Genomic DNA, 19531 nt, shown 5'->3' on the forward strand with positions numbered 1-19531 from the left:
ATAAATATTTTAGATTATTCTAGATAATTTTTTTCTAATTTTAATATATTTCATATCAAGCTTTGTAGATTTTGACCATATAAGTGATCATAGTGCCAAAAAAAAAAAGAGAGAAATATTCAATTAGGTAGGCTTTACCTTGGCTAAGAAGCTGACTATGACGATGCTTAGAGTATTGGTTTAACACGGAACGTAGAACCTGGATTAAAACATTAAAACATCCAATGAATGTTTGCTTGAAATCAGCAATTAGATATACTTAGCAAGGAGTCATATCCAAGCGCATTAACCTTTTTTACATTGATACTAATTTTTATATTCCTCAACTTTTAAAAATCCAAAGAAACCCTCACCAATAAATTATTATCCATTCTATTTCATCACCAAATGCTATTAAGTGGCTTCAATCTAGGATAGAGATTGGGATGGTCGAATGTGCACAACTTTATCATAATTAATTAATGATAACTCTAACGGTCCGTTTGGTAGTCTTTATTAAATGGTTGGAATGGTGATAAAAAGTTACAGTAATTTTGGTAGAAATATTTCTTGACACGTTTAATGGACATGCACATCCTCCTTCAACAATCTCATTTTCGTCACAAAATTCATTCAAATGTATTACCATTTAAAAATATATTAGGTGATAATAGAAAATTGTGAAAAAAAAAACTTTTTTACGATCAAATTTGATTACCATAGAAATGACATGATACATATCATAAAAATTTACTCTACAAATTATTTCCATTATCAACATTTAATATCAATAACCAAACGGGTTGTAAGTACAAAAACATTGTTCCGATTGACCCTTAGAAGCAAACATCATGTGCAATTTAAAATATATAAATAAAAAGTGCTCATGATTTAATAATTTTTTTTTCTTTTGTTCATTATAATTCGAAACCAACAACTAAAAATCTCTTACCCTATCAAATAAAATAAAGTACATATATGTTTGGATATGATGATCATAGGCAGATAATGTTTCCAAAATTGAAAGTTGCTGCGCCGGAAACTTAATTAAAACGTGACCATGCATTAGTAACGTAATAATGGTGGTCAACCCTTTATGAAATGTTTTAAACTTAATTAGCAAGAAATCAGCTCTAATCATCAATACTTAATCACATCATCCATCCATCATGTTTCCAACATTCCTTCTCCTATATATATATACATTCATCAATTTCATAATCTTACTACATATCATCACTATTCACTTCCAAATTATTACATCTAATATACATAATTTATATATTCAAACACAAATTAAAAAGAATTAATCATCCAATAATATTACTAGCTAGAAAATGGTAATTCACAAGATTATTATTTTCTTAGTCATTATTGTTTGTTGCTGCATTATTAGTAGCACTAATGCTCGATTATTATCGGATAAATTAACGTGGAAAAGATTAATAATTGTGGATCAATCAGGAGAAGGTCATTACACAAAGATACAAGATGCAATAGATGCAGTTCCTTCTAATAACGTAGATTCTACGCTGATTTTAGTGAAGCCAGGAATATACAAGGAAAAAGTAACGATACCAGAAGATAAACCCTACATAATACTTAGTGGAAGAAATGCCTTGAATACTACAATTACATGGAATGATAGTGGTGATATTTTCACCTCTCCAACTCTCTCTGTCTTTGCCTCTCATTTTATTGCCAGATACCTCACTGTTCAGGTTTTATTTTTATCCATATTTTTTGCATCAAACTTTTGTGTTTTTTGTGTACGTACTGAACTAGAAAATTAGATTTTGTCTTAGTTAGAGTAAATATCATCTTTTCTAGTAAAGTCTTGAAATCGAATCTCATGCACCTATCTCTTCCCTTGACCTATAATCCGTTGTGATGATTTATCACACATCGACAAATTAAAGATGGTATGCACCTCATATTTTTCCTTTTTTACAGTCATTGACAATAAATTCAGCTAAGCTTAACATAATCCAATAAAAAAATATAAAGTTGAAAGTATGAATTTGTATTTAACGCACTTAGGATCGTGTCGTTCATTTTTTCCCCTAGAAAACTTAAAGCATAATAAATTATATAACACTTTTATTTTGCATTGTTGATATTTTTAACAATTTTTATCAATTTTTCTAACAAAATAGGTAAATTCGTTGAAATAATATAACACTTCTTTTGTTTGCATTGTTGATATTATTATCTAAAATATATCATTTCCATTTTAATAAATTGACATATATATTTTGTAACTTAAATATATGCACTAGACGCTTAGATTAGAAAAACCGTTATAAAATAGTCCTAATAATTTATATTATTTAGCAAAAAATATCTACCTTATATATGAATATATATATATATATATATATATATATATATATATATATATATATATATATATATATATATATATATATATATTTGTTGTCCCTCAAAATTTAGAACTCTAAGCAATAACCAATAATCTGTTTTGCATTTGCTAATCCACGATTATGAATGTAATGTTGTAGAATACATATGGACAAGGAGCAAAGGCAGTAGCCGTAAGAGTTTCAAGTGACGAGGCAGAATTTTACGCATGTAGAATAATTTCATATCAAGATACGCTTTTGGATGAAAGTGGGAGTCATGTTTATCGTTATTGCTACATTGAAGGGGGCACTGATTTCATTTGTGGCAATGCAGCCTCACTTTTCCAAGTATGAAATCAAACATTACATATACTATTATGGAGTATATGCTTATTATATTTCTTTTTTTACGCAATTTAATCCACAATTTTATTTATTTAGTATCATAAATTATGTATTCTTAAAAATTATAAAAAGTTAAAATAATGAAAGTATACGATCAAACGATTCAAACAAGATTCCATTTAACTATATATATATATATATATATTCTTACACATTAGTCGTAATATATAAAATAAGCTTGAAAGATAAATAAAATCTATAAAACTAATGTAACAAGTATTTCAGAACAGATAAGATATTAGTAGCCAACCTGATGATTTGATTAGTTGATTAAGTTTATAATTATTAATTAATTAAGCAGGAATGAGAATAATTAATTAATTGTAAATTGTTGCAGAATTGTCGCATACATTCAATCTCAGAGTATAATGGAGCAGTAACGGCACAAAAGAGGACGAGTTTAGACGAAGACACAGGATTTTATTTTGTGGGTTGTAAAGTAACTGGAATTAAAACATTCACTTTGGGAAGGCCATGGGGTCCTTATTCTCGTGTTGTTTTTATTTCCACTTACATGTCTAATACACTCAATCCTAAAGGTTGGGATGATTGGGGAAAACCCTTCACGCATAGGTATATAATTAATTCACTCTTCTTTAATTTGTTTTAATATACCTTTGTTTGATCCGCTGAAAATAAACTTACTTATTATTTATTTTCATAAATTATATCGAGTAGATGAATTTATTTAAAAATAATTAATAATTTTCAGCAGACGGAACAAAAATAGGTTTATTTTTTGACAATTTAGCCATAGTTATTTTCATCAAAGCATACTTAATTAATAACTAATGATGATATGATTTATATATATGTGGGCAGTTCGGTGTACTATGGTGAGTACAAATGCTATGGTCCTGGAGCCAATCGATCAAACAGAGTTGCGTGGTCACAGAACCTCTCAAATCAACAAGTTGCTACCCTTATGTCCAAGACAATGCTTAGTCTCAAATCAGGGCCACCCATCAAGCCTTGATATGGTATTCTATGTAAATTTATGTCTCATAGATTTATAGTATAGGGCGATGATTCAAATTTGTATTCATTCTTTCTTTGTACAAAAATTATTGTATAAGATAGTGTTATCATTTTATTCATAGATTAAATAGTTCATTTTATACATATAATGAGAATATTATATCTTAAGTTGATCTCGTTTTATCGAGAGACAATCTCTCACAATAGTAACTCTTCTTTGTAAATTATTCAATTGGAGGAGTTTTTATGTTGATTGTACATGTGACACCATTTTCTGACGTGGCTGTAAATGTGGCAACATATGTAACAGTCACGTCAGCAATTGTTCTGATGTTCAAGTCATTAACAGGTAAAATCATATTGAATGAAAACTAAGTTCATAATACAACTCAAAATTACAAGCTACAAAAAAAATCACACTAATACTATCAAAACATCCTTTATACTATTAGTATTCAGTTTATACACAATATTAATATTAACATATATATATATATATATATATATATATATATATATATATATATATATATATAAAAGTTAAAGGGTCAATATTATAACTTAGAAAGATCTATTATGAAGACGAGGAAGCAAACCAAGAAAGCAAACCAAGAGAATAAGAAGGAGAATAATAACGATAGTGAGAATGGGCAGACTACTAATGGAAAAGTAAGTTCTAAAGAGTATGCCACGACTGCATGAATAAAGTTCAGTTACGAATATATTGGGTTTTTAATTTGTTAAATAAATTAATTTGAATACTTTAGGCAAATACCCTGTGTGGTTAATTAGGTTTATATCCGCACTTAAAAGCTTGGGTAAGTTTTACTTATTTTTAAGTTTATGTCTATAAATTTGTTTCTCCTCAAGCTTATAAGTAAGGTTATTTTCCCACGCTTAGAAAGCATGGCTAAATCAAATATCGTGCCCATACTTAATTAAGCGTGGATAAATATGTGTAGATAGATGCAGCTATTTTTATACTGACTTTATATTTCATAAATAAAATCAAAATTAAAAATTAACTTTAAAATGAAATTTATTAATTTTTTTTATTTTGTTATTCAAATAAGCAATAGAAGGAGTTTGTTATATCATCCTAACAAACTCTCAAGAAAACAAGAAACAAACTATTTTAAAGAAAAAGCAACAACATTTATTCAATTGGATTTAACGGGTTTCATCCCTTTTTACGAAACAATAATTATATTTTTCAAGATCAGCATGCATGTTACTTCCCTCCGATAAAATGTAGTTTTTTTTTTAGAAAGAATGTCAATTTAATTTAATTGACGCTATTTATATATCACTTTAAATTTGTATTTTTCTTAATTTAGAAATTAAAATACTTTCTCTACTTCAAAATATTTGTAACATTTGTTTTATCACGCAATCCAATGTACTAATTTAATTCTTAATATCTCTAATTATGTATCATATAAAATTATAAAAAATTGATATTAATAATCTTTGCGATAAGACGAATCAAACAAGATCTCACTTGACTATGTTTTAACTTATAAATTAATAATTAATCACAAATTAAAAGTAGTGAATGAATAGTGTCATATTTTATAATGTTGCAACTAATATGAAACAGAAAGTATAACATAGTGATATCTTATTTAATTTGTCTCAATGTAAATTTTATTAAAATTAATCATATTTGATTTGAAAAATTTAAGATTAAAAAATAAATTGAATAGAATACAATAAATAAATAAGACAATTGTAATAATTTGAACAGAATGTGTTTATCACTACCGATAATTTGAGTCTTAAGTTGAGACATAAGATACGACTTATTGGGATAAAGTTGTCAGAATCTAACATGAATCTTTAATTTATAAGACTCGAGTTAAAGATTTTCCTTGACCCAAAACTTTTTTGCAACAAATTATAATATGATGCCACATTTCATATATATTTCTATAAATATTTATTTTTTTATAATAATATATAAATACGAGAATTAACTGTAAAATTAGAAAGTATTTTATATGAGTTTGAAGATTAGAGTTTGAGTCTGGGAATATTTACATCCAATGAAAATTGTTGTTATTTAATTCCAACTTGATAGAACTACTTTAAATTTCGAATTATTAGTAGTAAAGTGAATAAAACTAGAATGTATAACACTTGAAGTCTCATTTGATCTAAACTTAATCAATAGAGTTATTCAATTAACACTAAAAAACAAACAACTTACCGGCCAAAACCCACCAATTAACTCCAAACAGCCGAAAATTTTTGACTGTTTTTCCGACTAACAGGCGTTAGTCAAAATTTCCTAGTAAATTTCTAATGAATTAGTTTTTGGTCGGAATTTTGAATTAGAAAAAAAAAAGAAATTTACCATTAATTATTTTCCGACTAACTTCCGACTGAATTTTAGTCGGTAATTTTTCCGACCATTTTCTGACTAAAAGTCGATCGAAAATTTAGTCGGTGAAAAAAATCTTTTTTTTCATTTCTTTAGTTGACCAAATGTAGATATAAGTTGAAAAACTTTAGGCAACACAAATTTTTTCCAAACCATGACATTATAATGAAAAATAAAGGAATCGGAGTAAGTGATACTCTCATGTTTGCAGAACAAGTGTGGATACTCCTTGCTAAAGACTACAAAAATATTGAGAAATTCATGATGCAACACAAATCTTTTTCAAGAATTAGCCCCTTTTGATTCTAAATCTTCAACCATCCTTTTTTTCACTTGTTCTTCTCTTTGTAGCATGTCAACTGTAGAAGTCTTTCTTTTCCTACCCTTCATAGCTACAAAGTGAAACCCACTCAATTACTTAAAATTCGAAACCCAAAAAAAATTCAAAACCCTAAAAATTGAAAACTGATGCACAATCGAAAACCTAAAAAACTCGAAACTGATGCACAATCGAAACCCTAAAAGATATCGAAATATACTCTCCAAACCAAAAAATACGAATCCCTACATATTCCCACAGTAAAACCCCATAATTGATTGATCGAACACCATAATTGAAAAGATGGAGAAATTTTCATTGAAAACCCTCAACAAATTCAAGGTTTTAAGGTGAAGAGTTCATGCCCGGAAAAGAGAAAATGAGAGGAAATGGGTTTGGTTGGGGATGAACTGGGACGACCTTACCATCTTTCCTTTAATGCTTAATTAATTTTAGCTGGGGAATGGAGTAGTTTCGGATGAATGAAGTAGTTGGGGAATAATTTTTCTTTTAATGTTTAATTTTATTACTTCATGAATTGATGAAATGGGTTGAAAATAATTTTTATTTTAATGTTTAAATAAGTAGGGTAATAAAAGTAATAATAAGGGTAAAATAGTACTTTTAATAGTTTTTTTCACCAAAAATAGATAGTGTAGCAACTAATAAGATAATTCCATTTGGGAAAGTGTAGCAACTATTAAAAATCGGAAGAAGTCATTTTTTACTCCAATTGTGATATGTCCTATTCATCAACTAAAAATAATATTTATAAGCCTATAAAAAATTGTAAATTAAATAGGACGAATGAATAATACGTATCGACTAACTTGTTTGTGGCTAAAATGCATGTGTCATTACTCGTTTGCCTTTGCAACAAAAAAGAGTAAGGTTACAGCTTTGGCTAATTGCTATATCCCGATTAGAGATGGCAATGGATCTTGGACCCGATTCAGATCCGTTTTGACGGATTTGGGTCCAATATATTTGGGCCCGTCGGATCCGGATCTTAGTACAATATCTGGATCTGGATCCGTGGATCTAAGAGACCCGTTTTATTTTTTTTTTAAAAATAACTATTATATATAAATGTTTGAGATACTACAAAAATGATATTTTTTCACAATGGTTGGTAAATGATTTAGAGTCTGGCATAAGTTATGACCCTATGAAGCATACTCTCAACATTGCAGTGGCTTTCAGTAGATATATCAAAATTAACTCAAGATAATCTGAAACTTTCTCTTCGCAATGTAACATGTGGAATTAGCAGTGAAAAAAAACAGTATCAGAGAAAGCATAGTGTTGTCATTCTGTGCATTTTGATCAACTTAGGCCATTGGAGATGATACTACAATATAAATAATTTTTTAGAAATATTAATTGTCTACTAATTTACTTTCTTAATTAAAGTAGCATTGGTTTTGAATGTTACATGTTTTGAAGACACTTTCATTTATAAACGAAATTTTAAAAATATTTTTAGTTTCTATATTTATTAAACATATTTTTGATTTTAATCAATAATTTTATATATTATTATCATTAATTATAGTAAAAGATCAATCGATAACGCAATATGAAGCAAAATTCAATGAAATACGTAAAAATAAGATTGGACCTGTTTTGGACCCAGATTCGATACTGGATCCGTGAGATCCACGAAATCGGATCTGGGTATTGAAAAATTAGACACGTGGATCTGGATTTGAATCTGAACCCTCCTTTAAAAAACGGATCTGGATCCGGGTTCACTTAGACCCGATCCAGATCCGACCCATTGCCATCCCCAATCCCGATACATTTAGAGCAGATGTCGCGGATGTCGCGCATAGTCGATAAATAATACATCAATTGAATAATACGGCTTGGCTTATAAAATAAATATGCTTTGAAGTGGATCACAAACAATTCACATCTACTTTTCACATTAATTTCACCTTTAATTTTTTATTTACTAGAAAAACAACAACACTAAATTTCACTCAACCTTTACGGAGGACTAATTTGAAAATTCTATCAACAAATAATTCTATGAAAAAAATTGAGGTTCAGCTTAAAGGTATAATTCGATTAATATTGGAATAAAATAACATTGCGTAATTTGATCCTAGAATATTGTATATTGCATATCTTAGGCATTTTTTATAGTATGTTTATATCTTAGGATAATGGTCATCGATTAGCATGTGTAAAGTGTTGGCTATTTAGAGTATATAAAGATCTAAATTATATACACCACATAGTAAATATAGTAGTGGGACAATATGTTATAACAGGAAAGTCCAAATAATGCCGAAAAGTAAAAACGCAAAATAACAAAACAGAAGGAAAAGTCGACTAGGCTTCAAGGGAAAGCCGAGTCGTCGCCTACTTCCACTCTGTCTCAACTTGAAACTAAACAAAAACCTGATTCGACTTTTTGGGGGTACACCAAGTCGGCGTTCTTGACTGTCCTGGATTTGTGGTTTTGTTAGTTTATTTTGCTAGTGTTGATTGATTCAACTATCACTAATGATTGGTAACCTACATTTGATGGTTAAATCCGTCTGTTTTCGGTTTTCAAAGGTTGCTACATTTACTGTAGCAACAAAAACCAAGGACAAGGTATCTTGCCCATATTGCCCCTGATTTGAAGTAATAAAAAAACATATATTAAAAGTGGTCCCAATATTAATTTAGGCAGAAATAAGAGGGACTAAAAAATTTCTAATGCAAAAAGTATATGGAACCACAACTTTGGGCAACAGTTACTTACCTCCCCAAAAGTTTCAACATATTGGCGGTAATTCCTGGTATCAACAGCACCATTTAACAAAGAAAAAAAAGGAGAAGAAGCATACAACAGTTCACATAATCATAACACTTACACACAACCCTTCATTCTAACTCCTAGTTGAAACACTGCACACACTTGCACATTTTTTAGTTGTTGTTCCCTCCCTTGCTATAAATTGTTGATGATTTTCCCTCTATTTTTTGAGTTGTTCTTTCTTGGTTGTTGATGTTTTGCATTGCTTTTAAGCTCTTGTCAGTGATGGTTGTTGCTTGATTCTTGAATTCTCATGGCTTGAATTGACATGGAAGATGACTATTTTCACTTGGGTGTTGATGAGTTGATATATACCTGGAAAATATGATTGAATCAGATCAGATGATGAAGAAGTCTACGCCTTCTCATCAAATGATGAAGAAGATGAAGTTTTTAAGGATGAGTCAAACACAACTTTTGTAGATGCTTTTGTACAATTTTATGAAGAAGACTATATGCATATGAACACTCACAACACAAGTAATCACTGCAAAAAAACTGAAAATGATAACCAGACAAGGAAAAAATTGGCTCAGGTATTATTGCACTCTTCCAATGAGCATTTTGAACTGCCCAGGTGTACCTTTTCCAAAGTCGCATCTGACTTTAGAAAACACAAAACAACAATCAACAAGTTTTGGAATAAGTTGGTTAAATGGAAAGCACTTAATGGCTCTCTAATTGATGTGAAACACAAGAAAAAAGGAAGTTATGGGAGGAAAGAAAGAGTGTGGGATGAAGAACGATTAAAAACAATCCCTCGAAAACACAGAACAACCATCAGACGATTTGCAAAGGTATGAAACCCTCGTTAGCTGAAAAGTATAAAATATAAAGAATGGAATGGATTTTGGGCATGATATTTTCAGAGTCACTTCTAGGGACATTTCATCAACCTCCAAGGTTTCAACGTTTATGTAATGTGGTTCATATAGATGAGATATGGTTTTGGTTGAGCAGGTTAGTGCAAAGGTAATACTTGTTAACAGAAGAAGAAGAGCCAATTAGACACACCCAAAGAAAAAATTACATACCCAAGGTAATGTTCATTGCAGCAGTAGCTAGGCCACAATTTAATTCAAACAAGGAATGCATATTTGATGGGAAGATTGGTATAGGGCCTTTCACTGAAGAGCACATTTCCAAAGGGACTTTTGTCAATAGAGAAAGTGGGACAATGGAGATTAGACCTAGGCATTTAGTGACAAGGGATATAATAAGGCAAGCTATCTTAACACAAATCATTCCAGCGATGAAGGAAAAGTGGCCAGTAGAGGGTATGAAGTGCATATAGATTGAGCAAGACAATGCAAGGCCTCACATCAGCCCAAATGATGCAAAGTTCATCCAGGCGGCTAACATAGATGGGTTCAATATGCACCTAATATGTCAACCTGCCCGAAGTCCTGACTTAAATGAGCTTGATTTAGGGTTCTTCAATGGAATACAATCACTTCAAAAAAAAAAAAAAAGTTTCCAGATGATCTAGATGCATTATTAAAATCTGTCCAAGAATCTTTTGATGAGTATAGCCCAAAAAAAATTACATTTTAATTGGTTGCAATTGCAATATGTTATGATTGAGATTTTGAAAATGAAGGGTGAAAATAGTTACAAAAATCCACATAAAGGCAAAGTAAAGCTTGATAAGATTGGTCAATTACCATATCATCACAGTTGATCAAGGACTTTTGGATGCATCTAACTAATATTTAAATGAAGTAATGTTTAATTTGTGCAAAGAGAATAGGATCCAAGTGATATTGCAAGGTAGAACTTTTGGGATAAACATTATATGCAGGGGAAAAGCTTGTAAACTTTGGGTTAAGGATATGTAGGGGAAAAGTTTGTGAATTTTGGGATAGAGATATGTTGTGGAAAAATTTGTAAATTTTGGGTTAAACAATCTGTAGAAAAAAGTATGAAACTTTATGAAGTAGAAAGGGAAACGAAAACTAAGGTTAGTTCTTTTGAAAGCTTCTTTTTGCAAAATGATTATAGCAACACAAGCAAGAACCTCTTAAATCACACATGAGCCAAGAACATAGAATGAACTCAAGCAAACACAAGGCTAGTAAATCAACACACACACATTAAGGCACACAAACTCTATTGGCCATTTTAGAACTTGTCATTTGATCATTAAAAACTTTCATCATTTTAAATCCCTTTTATCTCTCAGTATGTGACTTCATAGAGATAACACATTGGCATTGGCAAACAATAAAATTTCATCGTAGCCAACAACAATTTAAACAACAACCCAGCAAAGAGTCCAATATTACATGAATTAAGTATGACAGTAAATCAACAGTAACAATTAATCAACAACAAACCATGACATTATTATGAAAAATAAAGGAATTGGAGTAAGTGATACTCTCATGTTTGCAGAGCAAGAGTGGATACTCCTTGCTAACGACTCCAAAAATATTGAGAAATTCATTAGGCAACACAATTTTTTTTTCAAGAATTAGCCCCTTTTAATTCTAAATCTTCAACCATCCTTTTTTTCATTTGTTCTTCTCGTTGTAGCATGTCAACTGTAGAAATCTTTCTTTTCCTACCCTTCATAGCTACAAAGTGAAACCCCAAAACCCTACACAATTGTTGAAAATTCAAAACCCAAAAAAAATTCAAAAAAAAATTGAAAACTGATGCACAATCGAAAACCTAAAAAAAAAAGTTGAAACTGATGCACACTCGAAACCCTAAAATATCGAAATATACTCTCGAAACCCAAAAAATTCAAATTCCTACATATACCCATAGCAAAACCCCCATACAAGTTGAAAAGCAGCAGCTATTTTTACACCCAATGATTGATCGAACACCATAATTGAAAAGATGGAGAAATTTTAATTGAAAACCCTCAACAACTTCAAGGTTTTAAGGTAAAGAGTTCATGCTTGGAAGAGAGAAAATGAGAGGAAATGGTTTTATTCAAAGGTTTAGGATGAATGAAATAGTTGGGAAATAATTTTTCTTCTAATATTTAATTTTAGTACTTCATGAATTAATGAAATGAGTTGGAAATAATTTTATTTTAATGTTTAAAAATGTAGGGTAATAAAAATAATAGTAAGGGTAAAATAGTACTTTTAATAGTTTATTTTTTACCAGACATGGATAGTGTAGCAACTAATAAGATAATTCCATTTTGGGAAAGTATAGCAACTATTAAAAATCGGAGGAAGTCATCTTTTACTCCAATTGTTATGTCCTATTCATCAACTAAAACTAATATTTATAAGCCTATAAAAAATTGTAAATTAAATTGGACGGATGAATAATACGTATCGACTAACTTGTTTGTGGCTAAAATGCATGCGTCATTACTCGTTTGCCTTCGCAACAAAAAAGAGTAAGCTTACAGCTTTGGCTAATTGCTATATCCCGATTAGAGATGGCAATGGATCTTGGACCCGACTAGGATCTGGATCCGGGTCTTGGTACAATATATGGCGGATCCACGTAAGAGACCCGTTTTATTTTTTAAGAAAATAGTACTATTATACATAAACTTTGAGATAGTAGTGGCTTTCGATTGCTGTATAAAAATTAACTCAAGATAATCTGAAACTTTTTCTTTGCAATGTAACATGTGGAATTAGCAGTGAAAAAAAGCAGTATCAGAGAAAGTATAGTGTTGTCAATCTGTGCATTTTTATCAACTTAACTAGGCCATTGGAGATGATACTACAATATAAACATTTTTTAAAATATTAATTGTCTACTAATCTACTTTCTTAGTTAAAGTAGCACTTTTCCTTGGTTCTCCCCTATTAGATTCCTCATTAAATAGCCATCCCCAACACTCTTCTTTTCTTCCCCCTTTCTTCTCACTATGAACCTATCATTCTTTCTCAACGCCGTCAATGCTTAATCAATAGTAATAGAGTCCCTACATATGACCAACTTTTGGACTATGTTTCCATAGTCCTTGGAAAGTGAAGCCAAAAGGAGTAAAGCTTGTTCCTTATCTGTCAATTTCTCATCAAATTTAACAATTGGCACACCAACTTGTTAAATGTGTTAATGTGGTCTTGCATTGTTGTATCCTCATTCTTCATGAGTTGATACAACTCCCACCTCAAGTAAAGTTTGTTTTTTAGGGACTTAGAAGCATACACCGTTTGTAGTTTTTTCAACAACTCACTGGGATCGGTCTCCTTCAAGTAGTGATACTTGATTTCGGGTGCAATGGCAAGCTGGATTATGCATACCTCCTTCTTTCTTATTTGTGTCCATTTGGGCTCTTCAATGTTATTGGGCCTTTCCTTCGATAGCGCATCATCGATGCCTTGTTGCACCAAATAATCCTCCACGGAGCTTTTCCATATAGCAAAGTTGATTTTCCCATCAAATAATTGAATATAGAATTTCCCCCCATCACTCATTGTGTTTTTCTTGTTCTTTTAACCTCACTTTCTCACACCAAATAGCCCAAGAAGCACTCCCACTCTGATACCAATTGAAATGAAAGCTTTAACGAGGTTCAACAACGAAAAACAAAATGAAAATTAAAGCAAAAGATGAACATAATTGTTTATGAGGTATTTTGGATACCTCCCCCTCAAATGTAGTTTTATTAGATTAAAATTCAACAATTACAATGTAATAAACCTTCCCTTATCTTAAGAACAATCTCTCAAGATCACAAATACTAAAGCAAAGTAAGAACACTCTCAAGTTTCTAACAATTCAATAGTCCTCTCAACAATATGTGTGTTTGTGGTGAATCATTTTATTGGTGATGAATCCTATTTATAGGCAAACTATTCAATACTCTTAGAATTCCTCTCTTAATCACCATTAACTCGCCGTAAACTCACATGTAACACTCCAATATTTAGCATAGCAATAAACTCTATAATAATGCATGACAATAAAACCATATTAAAGCTCACCCTTATTGTAACCGCCTCGAATTATGAAGGCAAAAACTAACTGGAATTTAGTACTAATCAAGCGGAAGCTTAATTTTGCCAACACAATTAAGGGGTTACTTAAATGTTAAACCAATGCAATATAACAGAAGTCTTAACTGTCCAAAATAAAGGAAAATTCCAACCAAATCGAGATAAGTCCAAAGTTCAAATTACATCCTTAAAATAGTCCAAACCTAAACAACTAAACTAATAGTCTCTCAATTACAATAAAGAGATCTAAACAAAAGGGGAGTCATACTCCAACTCGGGTTCAACTTCCGCTCGCATATCCATTCTCCGTCGAGGTGCCATAGGGGTTTACTCTAAAAACAAAACCATTGGAAAAACATACAAAGCATAGTATCAGCAAAAAGGCTGAGTATAAACACACTAGTGTCCGTCAAACAAGTTATTAAAACCTTTTTGATTTGAGTAAATACATTTTGAAATATGCTTTTTCATCTGATAAATCATATTATCATTCAAACCCAGTTCAATGGTTCTATAGTCATTTCAAATTCTTATTTTTCATCATAAATCATAAGATCTCAATAGATCCAAATCAATTTCAAACTCATACCAAAAGTTTGCATGAGTACTCTGTGAGTCACACTGTGACTCGTTTGGTAGTCAGTCTACCGTCCGCAAAATGTCCAGCAAGTGTAACACAATGGTATTGTGAACAATACACGCTCAGCATTGGTGAGCCGTTGAATCATGCACACAACATTTGTTGTGGCATATATACCCCCCATTTAGGCTAAAACATTTTTGTATATAATATATATCTTGTAATTTCAATAGCATTTGGAAGTCAAAAATATCAACTTTTTCCATATGATAAACATCTTTTATTTGCAACATAGCAAAACATATTTTATTTGCGACTTAGGAAAATCAAATCATAATATTTTTCACATGGGTAAAACATGCTTAGCATAATCATATCATCAAACATAACCTTTGTATTATATTGGGGCATCACTAGCATGTATGGAAATGCGTGGTAATAAAAAGTGATTTAAAGTTCAATACGATTTTTCAAGGAAACCACTGAAATGTTTCGTTTCAATCCTTCTTAAAGTAAATATAACTTAAAAGAGTTTTGAAATTCATTCAAAACAAATATAATTCATAAGTCTATAAAATCATTATGACATAAGGTTTCATAAAACACTATTGTCTTAAATACGTGATAGTTTTGCAGGTAATAAAATCGATAATTGATTTATAAAATACACAATAATTCTCAAACAAGGCCCAAATTAATCAAGTCATTATAATACCTTATTTAAAATGAATTTAAGGTTGTCCCATCAGATTATAATTGGTTAGGCGAATTTATAACGATCTTATGATTATTTTTGATGATTTAGGTATTTACCGTTATTTAAATGGTGTCTTAAATTCGTAAAATTTATAAACCATCTAAGTTAAACTTATTTAATACTATGGGGCAATAGGTTATTAATATAATTATAAATTTTTGGTATAGGTCTATTTTTACCCAAATTTAATTAACAATATTACATCTTTGAATAAATAAACATTTTCTATTAATTTGATAAATTAGTAAATAATTAATAATTAGCTTAATAAAATTATACCAAAGTTTCAGAAGACATACAATATGTTTATTAGGCCAATCTAGAGGTATTCATTCGGGTGATAGAATTGGTTTCGGACGGGTGTCATTCGGTTCGGTTGCATTTTGGATCGGTTATTTTTCGGTTGTGTGTTACAACGGGTCACATTCGGGTCGAGTCGGTTAGTCACAGTTTGGTTGGAGATCGGTTATTCAAGCTATTGGGTTAGCATCAGTTCGGTGTCGGTTGATGTTCGTGTCGAGTGTCAATCGGTCTCGGGTTGTCATCGATTACTAATTGGTTCGGTTTTGTTGGGTACAGATCGGGTTCGAGTTTTTTTTTAAAAAGAAAAATTCAGCTATGTATTACTAATTACTATCGATCGAATCAATATCAAATTAAGTTGTTAGTAAATTTTTAATTGATGACAAGATTCCCTTTATTTAAAGCAAAATAGTTAAAATGTAAATTAATTAGTAATCATTATTATTTTGTTACTTTTATTTGTTTGACCGGAAACTAAAATTATAAAGTTCTATCATTATTTATCTAATTCGATTAAAAGTAGTTAAATAAACATTGACCATTAATATTAACTCTGAATATAGGAAACCATGTATTTATAAAATTTAATTTATTAAAATATCTAACACTTTATTAGCTTAGCAAATAAGATGATTGAATATGAGTCTATCATACTTCTATGTTAAAAATTGGTTCAGGTTTACAGCAGTTTGATCTAAAATTCGTTCGGGTTAAGTCGGTTTTAGCTGGATAGAATTCGGTTTCGAGCATGATTCGGGTCGGATATGACTCGGGTCGGTCATCATTAAGTTCGGGTAATCTCGGCTAACGGTTATGTGTCGGTTACAAAAATCGGTTACAGCTCGGGTTCAGCTTTCCCATTTTCGGTTGTCAACCGGTTCGAGTACAATTTCAGTTCGGGTACTGTCGGTTCGATAAACCAAAAAAAGGAACACATTTTCGGGTCAGTTTACTTTCAATTTCTGTTCGGATTTTTGAGTCGGGTCACTTTTGAACAGCTCTAGGCCAATCAAAATTATAAAAGTCATGTATGATGTTTTATTATTTTGTATAGACATTTTATCGATAAATAGAATAAAATACGTTTTAAAATTATTTGAGTCTGAATAAAATATTATAAAAATTCTATGATATTCCAGAAGCTATTTTAAGGGGTATAAATTTTTAAATAACCATAAAAATCATGTGGGGTATTTCAATAATTAATATCGATACTTTACCGATAAACCGAATAAAATTTATTTAAGTCCATATATGGTCACGAAAATCAATATAAATTTGTGAACATGTATCTACTGTTTATATAAGTGTCTCATAAAATTTTCATGTCCAAAGACATCATTTAGTATTTATTTTATATTTTACCTTTTTCTAACTTACCGATTATTAATAACAGAGTAAAAATTATTAAGGTCCTTAAACGTCAACAAAATCTTCACAAACTTTTACCAATTTTAGTTGCTGTCCATTTGAGTATGTGATAAAAATTTCAAATCGATATGTCTTTATTTGGTAATTATTTTATATTTTTACTATTTTACGATTTACCGATAAACAATTTAACGATTACTCAAAAATGATGAAAAATTTCAAACTAAATTTATTCTGGCCAAATCATGTTGGAGACATTATAATATGATTTCATTAATTAGTTTTGATGATCAAGAGTTTATCTAATACCATGTTTTATAATAAGAGTATTTAACACCTTAAAATCCATTAAAATATCAATTTAATGAATAATTTCAACAAAAAGTATCCAAGAGATTTTCTTAACATATAGTTACTGGAAATTTCTTTTAAAATGAATTTTAAATATTTTCAAAGTTCATAAAGTCATTTCCATCACAATAACTTTCACAAAGTAGTGTTAAACATGTCTTTAAACATACAACAATTTATAAAATCAATATGCATGATGCCCACAATAATAATATATGTAATAAATTATTTCATACTTAAAATTATCATTTTGACATCATTTTTCCAGATTTAAGAACTCCTCTTTGGGAATTTTATTTTTATAAACAATTTTATACACAAACTTTCCCAACTTGTTCTTAAATCCTTTAAAAATCACCCCATGTGACGTACCTCGACTTCAAGCCTATATAATTATTTCGTATGCTCCTACGTAAGCTCCTACGTGCTCTTAGAAGTGGTTCCAATTTCGGGTTCTTGCCCTTCAAGTCTCAATTCCAACTCTTCAACTAAACATATTGCATTCATCCAAAAATCAATAATAATTTTGGATTTCTAACATGCACTTAATTTTCCTTAGTTGGAGTTGTTAAACTAATTCTTGTGATGATTTTAACATATTTGGAGTATACTATTATGTTGAGCAATATACTTAATTAATTCCCATAATTTTACTTAAATCCTTAAAGTAAGGAAATTTGTAAGTTTGCGGAAATACATTTTCTTAGTTTTCAACTTTTATAGATTTATACAAGTGATGATTTTTCCTCTTTTTAGTCATAAAATATATCTTTATAACATACTTGATTTATGAGAAAGATTTCATACAAAAATCATTTTTATATGTACTTGTTCTAGTATAAGTTGTAAAAACAAAGTTTGTAAACTTGAATATATAATACCTTGTAAGAATGCTCCAAAGTGATATGGATGAAGTATAATAAAATAAATAATGTTTCTACGAATTTTTTATGTTCATAAACTTCATATAAATAGTCTTTTTGTAAGTGTTTTAGTAAGGAAATGAAAGTTTTTTTGTTGGAGGTAATTAGAGATGGCCTAGTATGTGTTTATATGAATACCTTGAGGAGTATATAATGATTTTATTAATTTGGACAGCAGCTATTATGCTCTAAAATGGGTGTTTTTCAAATGGTTTTAGTGAGATATTGAAGTAGAAAACATGTAGGACTTATAGAGGTATTTGAGGGAAGTTGTTTGAATGAGTTTGTGAGTGTATTAAGTGACAATTTATGAGTGAAATTAAGATGATGGAGGGGTTGATTTATAGAAAAAAAAAATCATATTCTTTGGCCCTTGTATTTGGTCTTTGAATGCATGTGATGATACCCAACATTGACTAGGATAAGAGTGGGTCTTGGGTAGAACATTTAGCTTATGTGTAATGACCCGTCTTAATATAGGATGTATTGGCGGAAATAATACACTAAGTTGGGTCACTATTTTATAACTTCGAATAAACTAAATCAAAAGTCATTACATAATAATCCAGGGAGTAAAACACTCCCATAAATAAAAAAAAATAAAACATCTAAACTTCAACTTAATGTTCTAGATAACCCTACACTCTCTTAGTCTTATTCCCCAGTCGCTCCGAGTGAATTCAATCATCACCTGCAACAACTAAACAACAAATTACCACTTAGTGGCCAGTAACTAGATTGTCCTTAAAACCAAGGTTCAAATTTAAACAAAGGACTAATGCGAGGCTTAATTAAAAATTCAAATCAATTAACAACGATCCAACCATACAAGCCAAAACAATAGAGTCAAATAATGTTGATCAATTCAATTAATACCAAAGTAGGATAACCAAATCAATTAAAACCAAATATAACTTTTCTAAAACAATTTAACAAAGTCAAGTTAACAATATTTTCAAGTCATACTTGGAACAGGCGCAGTGAACAAATTCGCGGCCCACTAAGCCTAGATAAAGTCAGGGCGAACTTCGGGTCAACCACAATGATATAACCCTGTCTAAGAATGGCCAATCTCTCTCGTTTTC

At 30.2% G+C, this 19531-nt stretch overlaps 1 protein-coding gene across 1 annotated transcript; it reads left to right on the forward strand.

Moving 5' to 3' along the window:
* The first annotated feature begins 1275 nt into the window (after nt 1-1275).
* On the forward strand, nt 1276-3765 carry LOC130810465 (putative pectinesterase 11). The gene is made up of 4 exons (XM_057676537.1): nt 1276-1700; nt 2502-2690; nt 3085-3320; nt 3570-3765. Exons 1-4 carry the CDS (start codon nt 1317-1319, stop codon nt 3721-3723), a joined length of 963 nt encoding a protein of 320 aa, XP_057532520.1. The 5' UTR covers nt 1276-1316; the 3' UTR covers nt 3724-3765.
* The last annotated feature ends 15766 nt before the right edge of the window (nt 3766-19531 follow it).

The sequence above is a fragment of the Amaranthus tricolor genome, chromosome 4 (genome assembly GCF_026212465.1).
Source record: "Amaranthus tricolor cultivar Red isolate AtriRed21 chromosome 4, ASM2621246v1, whole genome shotgun sequence".
Taxonomy (NCBI): domain Eukaryota; kingdom Viridiplantae; phylum Streptophyta; class Magnoliopsida; order Caryophyllales; family Amaranthaceae; genus Amaranthus; species Amaranthus tricolor.

Excerpts from the sequence above, each read along its gene's own strand:
- LOC130810465 (XM_057676537.1), top strand. The coding sequence starts at position 1,317 with ATGGTAATTCACAAGATTATTATTTTCTTAGTCATTATTGTTTGTTGC. Across the intron at positions 1,701-2,501 it reads CCAGATACCTCACTGTTCAG|AATACATATGGACAAGGAGC; the intron begins GTTTTATTTTTA and ends GTAATGTTGTAG. Across the intron at positions 3,321-3,569 it reads GGAAAACCCTTCACGCATAG|TTCGGTGTACTATGGTGAGT; the intron begins GTATATAATTAA and ends ATATGTGGGCAG.